Source organism: Parasteatoda tepidariorum, chromosome 5, assembly GCF_982258835.1.
Source record: "Parasteatoda tepidariorum strain Cologne lab strain chromosome 5, Ptep-v5.0, whole genome shotgun sequence".
Lineage (NCBI taxonomy): Eukaryota > Metazoa > Arthropoda > Arachnida > Araneae > Theridiidae > Parasteatoda > Parasteatoda tepidariorum.
In genome coordinates this window covers 30,901,927-30,922,746 of record NC_141759.1, presented here as the reverse complement: position 1 = coordinate 30,922,746, position 20,820 = coordinate 30,901,927, and the positions used below count along the sequence as shown (strand labels likewise).

The 20,820-nt window shown below is 26.8% G+C and overlaps 1 protein-coding gene across 4 annotated transcripts in view; it reads left to right on the top strand.

Annotated features, from left to right (window-relative positions):
* Ssdp (Sequence-specific single-stranded DNA-binding protein) overlaps window positions 1-20,820 on the top strand; it is a 264,699-nt gene that overhangs the window by 106,412 nt on the left and 137,467 nt on the right. For all 4 annotated transcript variants that reach the window (XM_071184737.2, XM_016060249.4, XM_016060248.4 and 1 more), the window contains exon 6: window positions 18,295-18,381. In XM_071184737.2, the coding sequence (XP_071040838.1) occupies window positions 18,295-18,381 (87 nt within the window). The remainder of the gene's footprint in view (window positions 1-18,294; window positions 18,382-20,820) is intronic.

Below are 20,820 nucleotides of genomic sequence, written 5' to 3'. Positions count from 1 at the left end.
GTATTTTGTCTGTTTAAAATTCCGTTTTTCTGTAATTGGATTTTTTTTCTTCTTTTGTATCTTTGAGGACGATAAGTTCTTCTGTTCTATTATTAAAAAAACGCTGAATTTATGAGCATAGAGATGTTGCTGATATGAAACATTTGTACATGGAGGTGATATTTTGTTGATTATCCATGTAATTCACGTATAAAAGGTAACCATGACTCTCAATTTTACGTATAATCGAGAATTTACTGCATTTTCAAATTATATTTATTCTAATAAGATTCTGTCACCCTTTTTTTCCCCTTGGGAGATTTTACACCATGTTAGAAAACATTATATATGTCGGTGTTTGCAGTCAGTAGTGAGGAACATTGCAAATTTAGTCTCCATAGCTATTATACAGTCTCTCTCTGAACTGTATTATATGTTCCATTTTTTTATTTTTTTTTTTTCAATGTGCTTACAGTGTAGAAATTGTTTTGTTCCCGCTGTTCTATACTTTAGACAGTCTGATTTAAAAGCTCAGGTAGTTGCATAAATCTTGTATATATATTTTTTTCAATAATCCCTTCTAATACCGCCGACCACACGCGTGGCTTTTACTCCTGAAGAAAAGGATATGGTACGAAATGGTCCCACCCTCCTACTCCATGGAAGACGTTGAAGACCCCGCCCGCATTCGACCTTGAACCGATGTTAAGTGAAGACGAACACTGTTTCTGCCCTAAAGGTGAGACAACACCGTGTTGGGGTTACCATTTTCACCTGTCGCATTATTTGATCATGCTAATACGCTTTTGGCGATTTGGGAGATTCTACGCTATTTTGAATTAAAAATTCGCATGCTGGTTGTTGTTTTAGATCAGTTTAAGATCATACTTCGAAATGTGCTTGTAGAATTTGCATTAGTACCTCAAAGTTTATGATTACAAAATGCGTAACCCTGAAGCAACTCATAATAAGGTCTATTTAAATAGTCAGATATTTCAATAAAACTGCAAAATAAATATTTGGTATGTAGTAAACAAAAATTATAACTCATCGTATTGTAGGCGTACAATACAATAGGCTGTTCTTCTTAAGCTCTACCGCTGTATGATAATACGCAATTTTTGTAACTGTTAAGTTCGTGATAGTTATACTAATCAAACTTCAATATCACGTACTCAATCGTCGTCAATATCGAAAATCAAATAATTTAAATAATTTAGACGAAATAGTTATAATTCTGACATTTTAAAAATTGTAAATCGTATGTTCATTTATCAATAAATAAATTGATAAATAACTGTAAGGTTAAGTTTAGTCCGCATCTCTAACTTATGCCGTTTATGTTGTTTATGAAAATAAAACGTTAACATGCAAAAAAAAAACTTTTTATCAGGTTTTTTTTTAAGTTACGGAGAACAGGAAAAATCTCGAATTGTCAGAGAATTTTATTTCAACTTTAAAAAAGTAGTGAATAGTTGGGGAAATTTGTATTTTCTTAAAAGAAAAAACTGGAAAATTCCTACATCACATACCTGGAAAATAATCAGTTCAAAAACAGTAATCAGTTGCGATTCAATTGAAATGATTCTGACATCTATTACAATTATGTGTTGTTAAAATTCCACATTTTAGTGAAACTTTTCCCCTTGTTTCCGTCCTCATTTAATGATATTTTTCTATGCTCTCAAGATCTAATATTTGACATTACAAATAATAAAAAAAATTAAATGAAAAATTTCGTGGTATACATAAAATATGGTCTGGATTTACATTGAATTTTTCCTAAAATACCTGGAAAAGTTAGAGAGTTTTTTTTCTTTCTTGAAATTAAGTGGGAACCCTGTTTTTTCATTTTGAGAAATAATGTGTTTGTGATAAATTCTTTTTTAAATATTTGAAAAGTTATAACAACATCATAATATCTGTACTCGTAAAAATATCAGTTTTGTAAATGTTTCAAAAATCAGTTAATAAATGTTTTAAATAATATAAAATATTTATCAGTTCTGTGGTAAACAGCAGTAGTTACGCCATTTTCGTAAACCAGGGTTGGGTTTTTGACGTCAAAAAGTGGTTTTTGACATGACAAGGGTATAATACTGGTTTAAACCGTCAAAAATGTCAAAAACTGAAGTTTGCCAAGAGAATATATAAACTTCAAAACTACCAACAGTTGCCATGCATTATATTGAAATTTAATTATACTATAGGTAATCAGCAGGCTTTAAAATATTTTTTAATTAAAATTAAGGTAAAATAACAGATTTAAAATCTCAGAAATTTATATTCAAATGCATGTGCAGAAAAATTTTGCACAAAAATTGTTTAAATATTTATATTAAAAAAAAATTTTTTCTTTCTCTTTGAAACTTAAGAAAATTAAAAGTTTATTACTCTATGCATTTTTGACATATAAAGAACATATAACTAATATTTATAAGGAACTTACAAGTTATGTTGTATAAATACAAACTTGATATAAGATACAAGTGTATAAATTTTTTTTTTAATGTTATACCGAATATCTTTATTATCCAGTATGTGAATTTGAATTTAAAAGTAGTTATATTTATGAATAATGATAAATATAATTCATATTGCTTATTATATTTATTTATAATTATTACACTTATCATTTTAAAACAATTTTTATCTCTTAATTTTTTTTTCTCCACTTGTATTAAGAATACAAATAATGCATATCTTGAAAGCAAGAAGTAATTATTCAACAGCTGAATATTTAGATATTCAACAAAACTATATCGTATTCAGCAAAATGAAATTCACAAGTATTTGGATAAATTAAATTTTCAGCATAGTAAATGAATAGGCTGAATATACTGTAAATCGACACTAACTACTCTGTGTATTTAACAGAAAGCACTTAAATTTGTATTGTCTTATGTTAAAAAGATTATTAAGAAGATTTAAAAGAATATCTATTAAAAAGATTTTTCTTTAAAAGAAGATGTCTAATGTACAAAACTGCTAATGTTTATCTTTAAAAATGTCTAATTTTTAGAATAATCTATACTATACACTAAATTTGGTTATAAATAAATTTCTTAATAATATCACTGCAGATTTTCAATAACACGTGAAAATGAATGCATAATATTACAAAAGATGTGAGTTTTCAAAAGTACAAGATTTTGGTTACTATTCAAAATATAAGTGTTTCTTCAAAATTTTAAATTTATTTTTTCTAGAACATATTTAGAAACACTATCCTTTAAAAAATATATAAATTTTATGTATTAATTAAATTTCACATATGAATATAGGTTTTTGACATTTTTGACAGTGAGGTTTTTGACGTGACGGTTTAAACCGTGGTTTAAACTGTCAAAAACTGTCACATGTCAAAAAACTGCCAACCCTGTCGTAAACACATCTTGCAATAGTAGTGCTTTTTAAGTAGTCTTAATTCAAAGTCAGTGGATTCGATTTTATTATTTAAATAATAATGAAGTGAAATGTATGATATTGATGGCATGCTTTCATATTTATGGGGGAAAAAAACGCATTTTTTATGGACATGAAACTCTTAAAATATTTTTCAGTTTTTAAGGTAAACGAGCCTAACGGAAATAATGTTAGCAAAAGTTCTGTGTCCATTAATGTTTCATTAAATATTTAAAAATTGAAGAAATGACTTCCGTTTTTAATTAAAGGGAATCATATAATACCTCCAGGGAGAACATTAAAATAAATTCCTTAAAGCAACAAGTAAATAGACTTGGAGTTAATGCTGACTAGCATGTAAAAAGCTTATAAATTATATTGTTATATAAATAATATGTATTGTATTTCACTAATTAATTTACTGGCAAAGCATAGTCAATAGTTTGTTAAATTTATTCCTTTCTTAAATGCTCTAAAACCGTTCCATGCTATTTTATTTGTTTACAATTATTTTGACCATTTTTCAGTTTAAAAAAAAATATTTTCGCATTTTCTATTCAAATCCTCAATAATATCGAATTTACCTTTACTTAGTAGGTTAGCTTATACTGTTGATAGAAAATTCGCTAATGGACTACATTATTTTTTGGTTCAACATTTAATATTTCCTCCAAAATGATCACTATACGCCAAATAGAAATTAATTGACTTGAGTAACCCTTCTCGAGCGAAAAACAAAAATTTTTTTTCTTCCTATTTTTCTTTGACCAAAACGATTTTCTTTTCCCCAGGTAGAAAAACCAAGTAAGAAAGAAAAATAAGACGAGTCAAAATATTTAGCGTATGGGTAAAAAGGTAAGCAACTCCTCCTCGAGTTGAATGGGGGGAGTGTTGGGAAGAAGTATTTGCTCCAAACACGTAAGCATCCTGCAGTTGAAACGGGGGACATTGCGTGAGCTGAAATACTCTAAAATGTCTGTGAGTTATGTCTCTATTGTAAATGAGACACTAGAAGATTGGTTCCTGACTACTCCTGTGTCCGCGTTTCGTATTAGAGCGCATTTTTTCGATTTATTTATTTTATTTTTCGGAGAATACTATTGTGAGATATATTAAGCAATTATCGAATTCGAGTGATTAAGCTAGTGCTGATATCTTTCTTTTTTAAAGCTATCGTTTTTTATTAAAAACAACAAAAAACTCTCGATTAAATTTTTTTTTATTTCCTTCTATTTTAAAACTATCATTTTCATTTAAAACGTATTGTTTGCATTTCTTTCTTTTGGTCCAAAATGTTATTTTATTTATTTATTTTTACGGTAAAAGAAAACGAAATAGGTAGGGGAAAAAAGAAGAGTGAAAATATTTAGCGGTAAGCAGCTCATCGAGTTGACTTGCGGTGGGAATTGTTGGATATTTTTGCTCCTAACACGTAAACATCCTGCTGTTAAAACGGGAGAAATTGCGTTAGCTGAAATTCTCGAAAATGTCTGTGTTTTATGTCTCTATTGTAAATGAGCTCTGTACTGATTACTAAGAAGATTGGTTCCCGAATACTTCAGTCCAAATTTCGTAATCGATCTACTTCCGCCCCCCCGGAGATTATTGTGATATGTAAAGCCCGGATTTTGATGACATTTGCATTTTTGGACATTTTTTGTCCTTTAGAGCATTTTTTGAGATTTATATGGCATTTTCTTTAAAATTTTGGGTCGTATTTTGCATTTTAAAGCATTTTTTAAATTTTTTGTTAAATTTTTCTAATTTTTATTATTTTTTATAATTTTTTATTATTTTACTGGCTTCCAAACAATGAAGAAAATTTTTAGGATATTAACAGGTGAAGCAACATCTTTTCAAATTGAAGAAGAATTGTCAGTAAGTGTGACCGTCCTTTTCAAGTACGCACCAATAACATCAGTAGACGTTGAAAGAAACTTCTCCTGGTATAAAAATTTGCTTTCAGACAAGAGACGCTCGTTTACATTTCAAAATATTAAAAAAAAAATTTCTAATCCACTGTAATTCTGATATTTAGTAACATTATGAGATGGAAGTTGTTATATTCATTTAAGTTTCTGTACAAAATGAAAATGTTTTGGAGTCAATATATTTTCCTTTTTTTTTGTTATTTTTGGATATAAAACATATTTGTCAAACTTTAATGAACGTAGAACAAGTATTGCATTGTTTTATATTTTTTGAAACGACTCATAATAATTTTAAAGAGTAAAACATTGTTTTAGTTCAATATTTTTACTTCTATGTAAGTCATGTCATAAGGCATTTTTAGCGCAATTTTCGCATTTTAAGGACATTTTTTGCACTTTTAAGGGCATTTTTTGCAGTTCATAAGGGCATTTTTTGCACTTCCTAAGGGCATTAATTGAGATTTTTTAGGTCATCAAAATCCGGGCTCTAGTGATATGTATATTTAGATGATCTAGTGTTAATCGAATGCGAGTAATAAGGCTAGTGCTGATTCTTTTTTTTTTTTTTTAAATTATCGTTTTTCATTAAAATAATTTTTTTAAATATATTTCTTTCGTCTTTAAAACTATCGTTTTCATTTAAAACTTATCGTTTTTATTTCTTCAAATTTTTTTTGTTCATTAAAACTGTCGTGTTTTTTTTTTGTTGTTGTTTTTAAAAGAAAAAGCTATGTTTTAATGTTTTATTTAATTAAAAAATTTTCACGTTAATCTTGAGATGAAGTGTTTAAGGTATGACTTTTTAAGTATTAATTTAAATGCGCGATAACTGATAACTTCATCTATATTCTCATATAATTTTTGCTGTTTTGAAAAAAGTTATGGTTTTAAATAAAGATGTTTTTCTGTTTATTTTAAAATGTATCTTTTTTTTATTATTATTTTTTTTAATTTCTTTTTTTTTATTATTATTATTTCTATTTCAAAAGTATCATTTTCATTTAAAACAATCTTTTTTTTTTCAAACTGTATTTTTATATTTTATTCAATTAAAAAGTTTTCATGATAATTTTAAGAAGTGCTTAGACTATAACATTTTTAGTATTAATACGCAATAACTTTACTTTATTTATTTTCTCGTATAATTTAAGTTGTTATGAAAAAGTATTTGAACGATTAAATTTTTATAATTAAAAATAATGAAATAAATGCGTGTTTTAAAAACAAACGCGTTATTGCACTGGAGGAGTAGAAACTGATAGTTGCCTAATGATTACGTAATCTTTACATTTGGTTTTTAAGTATTTATAAAGGAACTGAAAATTTCTAAATTAAGTAAATCTGCTTCGTTTCATCGAAATTAATTTCGAAAGTAGAATTTTCATATAAATATTCGTTTCAATAACGTGAGATCCAGGCCGGGATAGTGTTGTTAGGGCACTGGGCCCATGAGCAGGAGTTCGTGGGTTCAATCCCCTCCGGCCGAAGACTCCCCGCGAAGTAAATGGTGACTGATGCACGTTAAATCTGTCGAGTCGCAAAGTTCTCCATGTTCTCATAATAAATCAATACCTCTGGGGGTACTGATTCAGGAGTATCCTTGTCTTCGGGATTGGTTCAAAATTATAAGGCTACGTAGTTGAACATTAGTAGTCAGTCGTAAACCTAAAATTGGATCGAATATAAACTAAAATAAAATAACATGGGATCGAAGAAAAAATTATATTTTCGAAATTAGAAAAACCAATATCGAAGTAAATAATTCAGTTAAAGAGTAATTATCTATCAAATCGGTTCCCTTTTTATTTTTTCGATTGAGGTATGGTTATCGATGTATCCATTCTATCGATCATTATATCGATTTATCAATAAAATTAGTTTTTATATCATGCAGTTGAATTAACAGGTCTGGTGCGGCATCTAGTCCAGTTCTTAATTTGCTTTTAATGCATGCACAACCCGAGAATGAATGAGCTGAAATATAGTTTATATCAACGTGAAAACGAAAAAGGAAGAAAATAAACGTTGAGAACGGTTGTCAAGAAACATACTTTTTTGTTGTTGTTGAAGTTGGGTAATTTTATTCGAATTTGAAAATACTAATGGAAATTTTCATTATTGAATATCCTTTTTCTTAATTCATTAATTATGTTGTTATTAGAAAAAAAATTCTGTTTAAATTCACAAGCATTCCAATTAAATAATTTCATAAAAATAAGGGAATAAATTTAATTACAGGTTTAGGAGAAAAAAAATTACTAGTTACTTGTTTCGCGGAACCCTCGGGTTCCGCGGAACACCATTTGGAAACCCTGATCTATACGATAGAAAAGGTGGGATTCGAGAATAATAATTAGTCTTCCATAATACAGGATCAATAAACTACTTAGTAAAAGACCTGCTAATCTAAATATATCTTTTTCTATTTTTCTAAGTATCACTTGATCACGAAAAATTGTAAGATTTTTTTTAAATAAAAATTTCCATGTTTACTACGAAACACAAAATGCTTAAACATGGGTTTCCTTATTTTAAAGTTCCTTTTATCCTTCAGTAATACCTTTGACTCAAATGGGTCACTGGTGTTCCTTTTATGTATATTTTTTTCTAACATTCTATTTACAAGCAAAAATATATTTTTGTATTATTTAAGTATGAAATAACAGTCTAATGACTTCTAATAAAATCTGTCAAATTATCGGAATCATATTAGTAGTAAAATATCAAGTACCAAAAAAGCAGTTTGAAAATTTTTTTTCATTCATATTAAAACAGTTATCTATATTTGATTTTGTAAATTAAAGAAATTTCGATGCTGAATAACTGTTTCTCTTAGTCCTAAATAACTGCAAATAAATGCGAGCTTGAAAAATTATTGTTTAGAAGTGAGCCATGTTTGGAAGAATTTTCGTAAACATAAATTATTCAATTGCTAAATTTAATGTTTTAAACTTATTTCGATCAAATTTATTCAAAATAAATATATATATATTTTTTTAAATTCTGCTTTGTTCAGGTATTAGATTAAATAAAATTATTTACACTCAGTTTAGATTTTTGATAGAATATCCATAAATTTTGGAGTGTTGAATTCTCTTAGTCATTCCATTCCTTGAAAAAATACTATCATTTAATTATACATTTTATTTCATTAATTATCTACGTTTTTGTCGAATAATTTTTTTCGTGTAAAATATTGTTTTGGAGAAAATTGACTTAGATATTTTAGATATTAAGTTCGTAACGAATATTCGCTGTGTTCATCAAGTGAGATATTGATGTAAAAAAATATTTTTATTTAACTAAAACGTGTCGGCTTAACAACCTAAGTTCCTTAAAGATCATATGACGCAAGAATTACGTTCACTCGTTGCTCAAAAGATCAAACCGAAACCTAAACAAGAAGAGATAATATCGCTACTTTGCCGGAAGAAAACACGTGCTTCCTGCGATGAAAACTTATTCCACTTAGCGCCATCTCTTAACATTTTTTGGAACAAACGGTTATTTAGGGTGAAAAAAGGATATGAAAAGTTTCCGTCTTTGTTTTGTGTTAAATCAATTACATTACCGTGATATAATAATTATTATTTTTGTTAAGTTTTATAAAACTTTTAATATCTTGGTTTATCATAATACAATAAAATTATTTAAATCTGAGTTATTTTTAAATTTATGTTTTTCAGATAAAAATTTTATATTTACAGACAAAAATCGTCGTGAGAATTTCAACTTATTACTTAAAAGTGGTTAGTTTAAAATAAAATTGATAAGTTCGAAATAAAGATAATAAACTTAAAATAAAAATAATAAATTATTGTAGATTATATTCTTACCTAACTAATATGTTAAAACCTCCATAATTTAATCGTAACTTAATGAAACGTAATTATTCATACTTAAAATATTTCTTTCAAATCCAAATCTTCATAATATCTAATAACAAAGTTATAAAATATGTTGCTCAATGAACTTACATAGTTTATTTTATTAGTATAAGATTTAATATTTTAAAATCTAAAGAGAGTTACTGAAAATTTCTTCTTTCAACTTGGTTTTTAATTTCAAATCAATAAATAAATAAACTGTTGTGCAGTTTACATAATTTTTAAATAATTGTACAAAAAATGAGTGGAAAAAAAAAACTGTCTAAATTAATTATTTAACAAGACGAGAACCATGATAAATGAAAGAAGCCTTAAAGCAGACATGATTCAATGCATATATTTAGAGAAAAAAAAAAATTAAGGAAAAAAAAAAAAAAAAAAAAAGGAAGGTAAAAGTTAAATACCACAAAAAAAATCACGCATGACGTGATTCATTTTGAAATCATCAAGGAACCATTTTTTTTTTAAAAAAAAACGTTGGAGTCGTTTAAAATTTTTCAGACTAATATTTTAACTGTCATTAGAAATTTCAGCGAATAGGAATCTTAACAAAATATAATATCATTTACGAACACTCGAGATTTAAAACGACTAAAATGAAGAAAATCATTTTTATTTTGGAAGAAAAAAACAAATAAATAAATAAATAAAATAAATACTATCTCACAACTGCAATCAAAGCAAATTTGAAAGTCGTTCATCTTTCATGCCTCGATGTACATAGGATAAATTAAAAATCAAAAATTAATAAAATAACTATAAAAATTTGTTTTTGTATGTCTGGAAAAGTAAATTTACATAATCGCATGCAAAAAGTTTTCGACGGGAACAATGAGTTCTAGAGTTTGCGATTGAGCTCTTATTATAGCCACATTCTGAATCTTCTCGAAATAAGTTTTCGATATTTTAAAGATCAAGCTTCATTATTCATAGGAGAAATATTTATTTTATACGAGTAAAACACCTTTTCGTGTCGAATTTCTAAATTAATGATCAATCGGTATCGATTAATTAACATAATTAAGGTAACATATGAAGTTGCAATCCTAATTTATTCTATGAGTTCTATGTACAGTAAATGTAACTATGTACAGTTTATAAAACTGATTATTATTATTTTTCTTAATTTTCTTTGTTAGTCTCTCTTTTTCCATCGTTTTTGTCTTTAGTGTTATAAATATAATATTTAGTGTTATATAAAACTTTGTATACCATATTTCTTGCTTTAAAAAACTGTTTTAATATAGAATAATAAAAACAATACTTTGTAAATGTGGTTTTTTTTTTATTTATTTATTTATTTTTTCCCCCCCTTCTCTAATACTAATAACATTTTTATCAGGACTTAAGAACACAGTGTTTTCACTACAGCGCAAGAACGCGAGAATTTCGCCTATTTTTTTCCTTTTTCGTATTAAAAATGATTACCTCGAGAAATTCGCGCATTCTATAAATCAATTTCAAAATTCGCGAATTTCTCGCATTTTGGAAAAAGCTTCGAATTACGCCATTTAGAATAAAATCCATTTCACTTTTCTTTCTGGATCATTCATTATTTTCAACATTTGCCCTGTTATCTAGCTTCCCTATTTACCAGTATTGTTCAGAACCTTTTCGAACCACGGAACCCCTTTCAGAACACATTTCTCTGCAACCACGTGTTTAACGTAGGAAATGTTTTTTCATGTAAGACGTTAAAATTTTTTATGCAAATTTTTTAAGATGGACAAATACGTAGTAAAGGCAAAATCTTCTATGATGATGCAGCAAAAATATTCAATGCTTTAAAAAATAGACGTTAAAAATGTATTATAATAAAAGAATTCTATTTGTATTTTTTTAGTTTTTAGAAATCTCACTTAACTTTCTGAAATCTCACCCTGTTTTTGAGAAAGGGTGAGAAATTCTCACCCATTTTTTTTCTATGATGAAAACACTGGACAACAGTATTTTATTTGTGTTTCTGACATTTTATATATTTGATATTTGTTTAAACTATTCAGAAATAGCGGACAAAACTCTTTTATTTCTAATTTATTAAAATATTTATTCATTATCTTTGCAAACACTTGAAAATTATTCTCTGAAACTACGGAACTGACTAACTAGATGGAAGGTGTGTAAAAGTAATACTGCCAATGAATGAATACCCGCATTAACGAATTTTCAATTCGTTATTTATTTCAATTGCTTTGAAAAAATAGTTTTGCTTTTTCCATCAAGTTTTAAAACTTGACTTAAAACCATAATGTTTCTTCTAACTTGTCTCTCTTTCTTCCTTTATTGTTCATTTATTCTGTTGGTTTTAGTATCTGGTCACTTCCGGTAGCCGGATATGACGCGATTCACTGGACTGTGACTTTTTATGGCGACGGAGATATTGTTAAAGTCGCTATTATAATTTGGTTTTTTATTTTAAATTAATCTTTTTGTTGTTGATTAAAAAACATTGCACCTTCTTGCAAAAATCCGGTACGCTTTGGTAATTCATGCTAATTTCTTCCTCCCTATTACTGAATTTAACTTTTTCGATATTTTATTTTTCTACTTGCTTTCTTTTTCTTCTTAAATTTTAAATATTTCAAATTCATGCTGTTGCATCATATGTGACGCAGAATTTTCAATAAACATATTTTTAACATTTTTTCTTGTTTTGTATTGATTTAGATCCAAATAAATGAAAAATATTTTATATAGCTTTCTAATAATACATGGCTATGAAATACAGCATGAAACACTGTTTTTTTTTGTTTTTTTTGTTTAAAGATTCTTCTACACACGGCTTAATTTCAAACAATAATGTGCACTTATTTGATCTAAGTTATTTAGATCTAAGAGAAACAGTTATTTATCATTGAAATTTCTTAATTTACAATATGAATCATTAAAAAATTTTTGAATATGAATGAAATTTTTTTTTAAAAACTACTTGAATTTTGTATTTTAGTACGAATGTAATTCCGATAATCTAACAGATGTTTTTTAGTAACTATTAGACTGTTTTTTGAAATTAAGAAATATGTTAAAGGGACACTGTCTCATTTGCATCAAAGAACTAATAGCTTTAAAGCAATTTTTAATTTTTTTTCTAATTTTTTTTCTTGATAGTGCGTGTGCAAAATATTCCTTATAAAATCGCATAGTTAAGAATTGTTTTTACGATAACTCATTTCATTGAATTTAATTAAATTGAAAACGAACGTATAAAAATAAATCATTTTAAATGAATAAAAAAAATATTTTTAAATTTTGACCAAACACTTTTTAAGTCTGAAAGAATAAAGGAGTAATTAAATAATCAAAAATCGGTTTATTACTAGACCCATCTTTGTTTCATCATCTGATAAACTAGTTTTCGATGATTTTAAACCCTCCTTTGCTCTCATTGAATTTCTGTATTGAAAACGTTTTTGTGCCTTATCAATTTTGGTTCAAACATAGTTTATGTACAACATGCCAGCATTACGAAACTGTCCGTATATACTTCATAAATGCACTTCAGAAAATAAGATCGTTTTTTTTTTTCTTCTTTTTCTTCTTTCCTTAATATTATTTCTTAGTTAAATATTTGAGAGATATCGCAAAAATATTTTCCTTAAATTTTACAAAAAAAAAACAAACAATTAAATAGCTCAATCTGTATCCAAATACGAGTGTATGAATGTTCTGATATGAAAAATTTTGTGAATTTATACAAATACGAGTTTTATTAATTATTATATGTCGAGAATTGATATAAATATGAAGACATGAATATTTTGGTGATAATGATTTTGAGCATTGATATAAATGAAGAATTTAGTGGGTGAACCAGTTAAGTATCATTTTTAGAGTGCCTATAATCAGAGTAAGAAAAACCGTGGCATGCCAATTATTTTAGTAGAAAGCGGGATTAATAATAATTTGCTGTATTTTCTTTACCATTTTTTAATTTTAAATTAAAATTGTGCAAACATACTAAAAAATGCGGATTAGTTACGGGAAAATTAAAATGAAAGCAAAATCAATTCTGTTTTATTAAACATATTCATGCGATTAAGCATATTCATGCGATAAGCAATACTAAACATATTCATATTGATGCGACCACTTCATGTTATTTTCCCTGATTCATAAATAGCCTTGGAAAATATAACTTACCTGCTTCATCTACTTTAAAAAGATATGAATATTTCAGATCTTAATTTTTGAAATTGATGCAAGTACAAGTATATGAAGGAATTGTTATTAATATTTTTAATAAAAATACGAGTATATGAATATTCGACGTCAATAATTTTGAGGACCGAGGTTACTTATTTCTTAAAAAAGTTTTTCATTTTCCTCTTACATAATCGTACTTCCTTACCTACATCGCTATGCCAGGTGTCCTATTTTTGGGACAGCTCAAAAATTTGGGTTAAGTTTAATATCTTTAGGATACCATTATCTGGATCAATTGAAGTTTAGTTTTTTTCTTCTTTTTTTTTTTCCTGTTAGGTAAAGAGTGAAAATTTAGCACTCTCGGGATTTTGTGGAAGTCTCCAGCGACGACTGTAAGTGCCAAACTTGCTTATCGATTTTTATCTGCATCGATCTAAACCGGCATCGGTGTAACTTTCCCTACCATAGGTAGACGCATTGTCATGCATACGTATATATTTCTCCCCTTTCTATCTTCTCCATATTTTATAGAGGTAATGCTGTGGAAAGTATAGGTAAATAGACAAGGGGGAGGGACTTTGAGGTTGTGGCAACTAGCCAAGAATATTACTTGTTTAATAAATGATGTTTTATATTTATTTTACTCAATATATAGATTTATTGTTAAATTTTAACTGAGAAGCACATTTTTTTAAAAATTTAATTGATTTGATTTAATTTAATTCACTAGTGCTCGTAGAGCTGTTTTTTTAAAATGTTTCTTAAAATTCATTATGTGTCCGTAATAAATTTATATAAATTTAACTTAGTTTTAACTTTTATTCATTTAATCCAGTAGTGTCCCTGGTTCTAAAAAAATATGCATTATGAGCTCTCAGGAATTTCATTCATTTTTAATATATTATAAAAACCACACGTATTTATTAACTTATTTTTTAAAAAATATATTTGATCTAATTTAATACACTACTGCTCATGGCCCTTTTTTTTTTTAAAAGATTGTTTCTAAAAATGCAGTATGAGTCCACGGGAATTTAATTTACTCTTAATTTAATCCACTAGTGCCATTGGTTATTTTTTATAACGATTTTAAATATGCTTTATAAGCCCACATGAATTTAATTCTTTTTGTTTAATTTAATCTATAATTGCCTGTGGTCCTTTTTGAGAAATGATTATAAAAATACATTATGAGTACGAAGTTAAATTTACCTTTAATTTAATTTGATTTATTTGATGTAGTTTAATCTACAATTGCCTATGATACTTTTTAGGAATGATTCCAAAAATATATGATCATAACAATTTAATTTTAATCAATTTATCATTTAATCAATTTAACATATTAATCAATTAATAATTTTAATCAATTTATATTCAATCAAATTTTTTAGAGAAAGTTCTAAATATGCTTTAAGAGCTCACATGAATTTTTTTATTTTTTTTATTCATTTAAATGATTTTTAAGCATTCTCTTCTGTTAAATTTTATCAATTACTATCGATTATATATATATTTATCATATCCTATTTTATATAGCCTATATATTTATATAGCCTTTGTTCGAATCCAAGTGCAGCCATTATTTATAAGTCCGATTAGAATGTAGTTTAATGCAATGTTCAGTAAAAAAATGATACGTTTATTTTATTACTATTAATAAATTTGCATTAATCAAATATTGTGATAAACATTGTTCGGAGGATGGGGGGATCTTCCGTTTAACATTTCGTTAGTCTTTTGTTCTTTTAAATTACGTGTTAAAATTTTGTAAAATTTTCATTCTAACAAAGCAAAAACAAAAAGAATTTTCTCATTATTAATTTTTCTCTTGATTTCATGACATTTATCATAAAAAGTATTATTGGAAATGTTTAAATTATTTGTGCTAATCAATTCAATAGTACTTATATTCTTTTTGAAAATAAAGTTTAATTATTACATACAAAATTAATATTTGTTTGTAGTACTTTTCTTTCCGAATTTCGAAGGTGCTTATAAGCATTTTAGTTTACTAATATTATTTCACAAAGCTCGTTATGCATGTAGCTCGCGTAGAATGTATTGTATAATATTTTATAGCGAAACATACTAGCAATATTGTTAAAATTATGAAAAATATTATTAAAAACAAGATAATAAAGTTTTAAAATTTATTTTACAAAGTATGACAAATTCATACAGTATATTTTATATCCAACATCATAAAGGGAAGAAAAAAAAAGATTAAATTTATTAAAATTATTAACATTATAATAAAAGATGATCAAATTTATTACGAAAGATATAATTAGAAAAAATTTAATTATCGGAAATTAAGTTTAAAGTAAATTTAGAAATTTTTTAAAAATTAATATAATTTATATTATTAAGGAATAATACTTCTGAAATAATCATATATTCAGTCGTTTTCTAAATTAAGCACCCTGCTTTGCTTCAGAATTGAATCGGATCGATGCATTGTAATTATTCAATAAATAAATCATTAACCATGTGATTTCCTTGTTTGAATTAATTGGCACAATATTAATTAAAAAATTGTATTCGTAATTTTATCTTTGGTACTCGCAGATGCTTCACAAATTAACAAAATAAAACAAAAACGATCAAGAAACGTAAAGATATTTCTTTTACCTAAACCGTTTTAAAAGAAATTTCAAAACAAACAAAATGTTAGCATTATAGACTAGAGATGAGTTCGGACTCGAGTTTAGAGGTCCGAGCTGAAGCAATTTTAATTCGTTTCCACCCGAGTTCGAACCCGTCCGAGCCAATATAAACGTTGGATACAGACCAAATTTTTAAGTCTCGTCACTCAGCCTTTGACGTCTAAACAAGGTAATTAAAATTTAAAATCTTTTTTTTATCACTAACCTGTAAAACAAAAAGCGAAGAAAATGTTTTGTGTCGGATAAATTTTATATTTTTTATACCTAATAACTGAATCAAACGTTTGTTTAAAAGTTGTAAAAAAGTTTATAAATATTATTCGTTTAATTTATATCCTTTGCTAGAGATAATTTTTATCCTTTGAAGATGTGAGCTTTTGTAAAATTTTATTAAAACTGTAGTGTACTCCGTATTATACATAGAAAGTTAATTTTTCTACCTTAATTATAATAGAAAAGTAGCAAATTCTTTTACCCTAAAATTGTCACTTATGTTAACAGTCCTTATTATGAATGATATTTATGAATTATAATTTAAAAAAAAGCATCCTATAAATAAAATTTTCACTAATAGTAAGTAATGCACAACTTTCATTCAAACCACGCGTGTCTTTGCCTTAGTAATCGAAAAAGCGCGCCAAATATCTGTCGGCTATTCCAGTCATCGAGATCACACCCACTGCGGATTTTGTTCTATGCTATGAGAGAGAAAGTCGAGAATCTAATATTGTTTCCTTTCGTACTTTATCGACAGCCGCTTTTAAGTTATTTTGTTGTTTGTAATTCTATGTTTTTTTTAATAAATAAAAGAAAAACATTTTTGTGTTTAAATTAGGCTTTTTTTAAAATTTAAAACTGATTTATTTTTAAATTTTGAATAAAAAGTTAAGTAATATAATCAATATAGCAAGAAATTAAGCTACTATAAAGTATAATCATTAAAACTGTACTATTTTGTTTAACTATTATCTATTAATCTTCTATTATTATTAATAAACCATTAAAAATCTCTTCCATCCTTCCAGAAACATGCTTACATGATAAAAAGCAATATCTGAAGACTAAGAATGTGCTTATACATCACTTTACATTTCAATTTAGCGTACAAATAAAAATTTAATATTAAAATGTTCTATTAGTAATGTATGTGTAAGAATGAGTACCCCTTTGTCAGGTATAGCATTATTTAATGTCATTAATTTGCAGTATTCGATTAATGGCATTTGTATCAGTTTACGTAATAAAATGATTCTGTTTTTTTTTTTTTTCTTCCACTCAATTGAATACAAATTATAACGTTTAAATTAAAGGAACATAAAATATCGAAAGCAATATATTTTTTCAATTAAAAATGTGTCAAAATGATGAAAATATCTAAAAATGTCAAATGGGCTGCTCTTTCTCCCTCCCTCTCTCTGTGTTTGCATATTTATAATAGTGAAGTAAAGGTATGTTTTAGTATTAATGATATAATAAATAAAGAATAAACTTTTTTGTTTTTTGCGATTCATTTTAACGCAATGAGCTTTATGGATAACTTAAACTCATAAAATATGCAGCATTAATTAAAATAATGATGATATTCCAAAATTTAAATGAATTTTGAATATTTTTCAATATTTGAATTTTGCTCTCTTTATCAAAGCATTGTATTTGAGAATCATTAATAAAAGCATGCTACATACTTGCAATTGTTCAAACTAACAGAAAAAAATTCTAAAATAAAGCTGAAAATTTAAATAAAAATTCAGTAAACCGCTTCCTTCCCATTTATGCTTTTGATGGGACAGCGAGCATAATGTATTATTATTTAACAAAATTAAAAGACGTCGTAACTTTTGAGTTGAACTTTATCTACGATTGAATTTTTAAATATTTTTGAAAACTATAAAAAACATGGTGTCGTTGGCGGTCTGTTTTATTTTAAGAATTTTTAGAAACAATAAGACTTAACTTTGAATTTATATCACATAATATAAATTTATATAAAGTAACACACACTCACATTAACAATTAAACCCAAGATTATTTTCATGAAAAAATGTACTATTTTTTCATTCGTTTGCTTTGAAACTTGAAGTATTTTTGTAAAGAATAGGAATTTAAATATTTTTAAAGGTTTTTTTTCTCAGTTTTTGTCTTAAACCAGCCTACTCTGGTTTGGTAAATCATTCAAATTATTTTCCAAAGCACTTCTCACCATAATCGATATTCTGGTTTCTCAGCTTAGTTATAATTATGTATGTTCCTTGTAATTAACAACTATGTTTTTTCTTTTAGAATCCTACGGCGCCAAGTCCGCTAGGTCAAATACCGCCAAATGATGGTATGCCTGGTGGTCCCATGGCTCCAGCGGGCTTCTTTCCTGTAAGTTGAAAAAACAAACACTATTTTTTTTTTTCTTTCTAGTATTGATTAACCACACCACATATGTTAATGAATGTCTCATCCATCCGTCTAATAATTTGTCTCAAAAGTACAAATTTGTAATAAAGGTTTACGCAATTTTGGTGCTGCCATCTACACGCAGCTTTAGGAAACTAAAGTTCTTAATTGAGTTCTTGCGCTTCAATAGTTGTAGTGCTGCCATCTATTTTGAAACAACATACTGAAGAAATAAGTTGAAGTGTCGCCATCTGGATTAAAATAGTGAAACAATTGTAAACGTTAGTTTTGATTCACTTTTTTTTGAATAAAAAAGAAGAGAAAGCAATATTAAAAAAAAAGAAAGGACATTATTATAGTTTTAGCAGTATTAAGCTTTAGAAGATACTTCAAATTTGGATATTATTTTGAAAGAGTTTGAGATTTTGCCAAACTTAAAACAACTGCTTTATTTGCTTACACTTAGAATAGTATTTTTTACATAGTTAGTGTGGTGTGAAAGAAAGCTTTTCATATTTCCTTACCCTTGTAAGTATTTGTCAGTTATGTTATAGTTAACATTTTAAATGGTATATATTTATTATTATATATATAAATTCTCTTTCTCAAATATTTTGTTTAACATTTTAAATGATAAATGGTTTTTATTTTTCATCATACCATAAGCTACAATTGATCTTTTTTTTAAAAAAGAAAAATACTCCGCTTTGTATGGCACATTGTTTTTGCTTTCCTTTTGTTGATTAATTATATGTAACACATTGCTGAACCAATTGGTTTCGATTTTTTACCCGACCTTACTATACATCACTCTTTTTCTAATGTGAACAGTGTGGCAGTAAAACAGTTTTAAATGAATTAGTGAATATACATTATAAGTTAATAATTTTTAGGCCACAAGACAGTTTTCAGACAATTATATTTATTTAAAGTATGCAATGCCTATGTTCAATGCTGGTTAATTTTTATTTCTATATTCACATCATAATGTGTTAATTGTCTGAACAATTAAATTTAAACATATTTTTAATTTTCTCCATAAATAAGTTAGTTTATTTGTTTTATTGAAACCAACTTAATCAAAAAGTTGGCTATTTGTCTCAGAATTCACGATTTATTTGAAATTGAAATTTTATCATTGAATTTTCATTGAAAATTTTTATTCTTCCAGACAAAGACAATTCTTTTGGTATTTTAAAATATTATCATAGTTTAATATTTAGCTAGTTGTGATTTGAATATTTTTAATTATATTCATCTAGAATATTTAGACTTATATGCATTCTGGCAAGATAAAATTTTATGTGCGTCTGTATATTTAAAATCTTAATTATAAACAAATGAACCAAAAAGCACAAACATTTTTCTTTTGATTTTAATTAATCTTAGCAATTTAGAGAGTTATTTAAATGTAGGAAAAACTTAACTTTTAATATATTATTTTTACTCTATCTACCTATACGACATAGAACAACTAAAAACATAACTGACAAACATTTACATAAAATCTTATTCTTAGACTTCTCTTTATCTAGTTTTTCTGTTGTGCATGTTATTTTTCATGTAGCAAATGTTGCTCTTTGTGGCTGACTCTGCAGTGCTAAATCTTTTCTGCCTCTGTATTCTGTAGAGTCTTTAAAATGAGGTGGCATATCTTATTCATTTAAATTTAGTTCTTACCTTCCCATCATTCAATTAGGAACACTTTTAAGTGGGTTTAGTTTAGATAAAGTACACTGTCAGCTACATTGTTTGTTTTATACCCTTATATGCACTCCTACTTTAACACCTAGGTAGATATCTGAGTTTTTTTGCATGTTTAGATTTAGACACAGTTTATCAGTTTTCCTTTAGGAAATGTCACAGCAAATATCCATCTCATTTAAAAAAAAAAAACTGCATGTTCTGGTTTTCCGAAGTATGGGGTATTTCACAATCACTGACTTTAAACTTTCCAGAACTGGCAGATGGAGAAAAAAGTACTTCCCCAGGCTTGTAAACTATGAGTTTATATGTACTAATGTCATATGTAATGAGAGAGTCCCATATTGAAATCACTTTATTGTGATCTTTAGCCTGCTTGAGTCGGAAAGAATCGTTTCATTTATGATAGTGTGGGCAATTAAGAGAGAATTGTGCGACCACCAATAATGGGTGCAGCGAAAAGAAGAAAAAATTGAAACAGCAATTTTAAATATAATTTTATTTAAAATAAATATATTAGTATTTAGAGTATAGTTTTATTAACAAATAAATAAATTGGTTTGAGAGTGGCCTCCTTTCACAGTGACACAGAGTTGCAAACACATATAGAAATTTTCAGCAACAGGCTGCAATTCAGTGTTGAGAAAGATTCCTCTTCACCATCCATTACTCCTAGGACAATAGGATCTAGTCTATGGGCACTCCAAGCACCTTCAA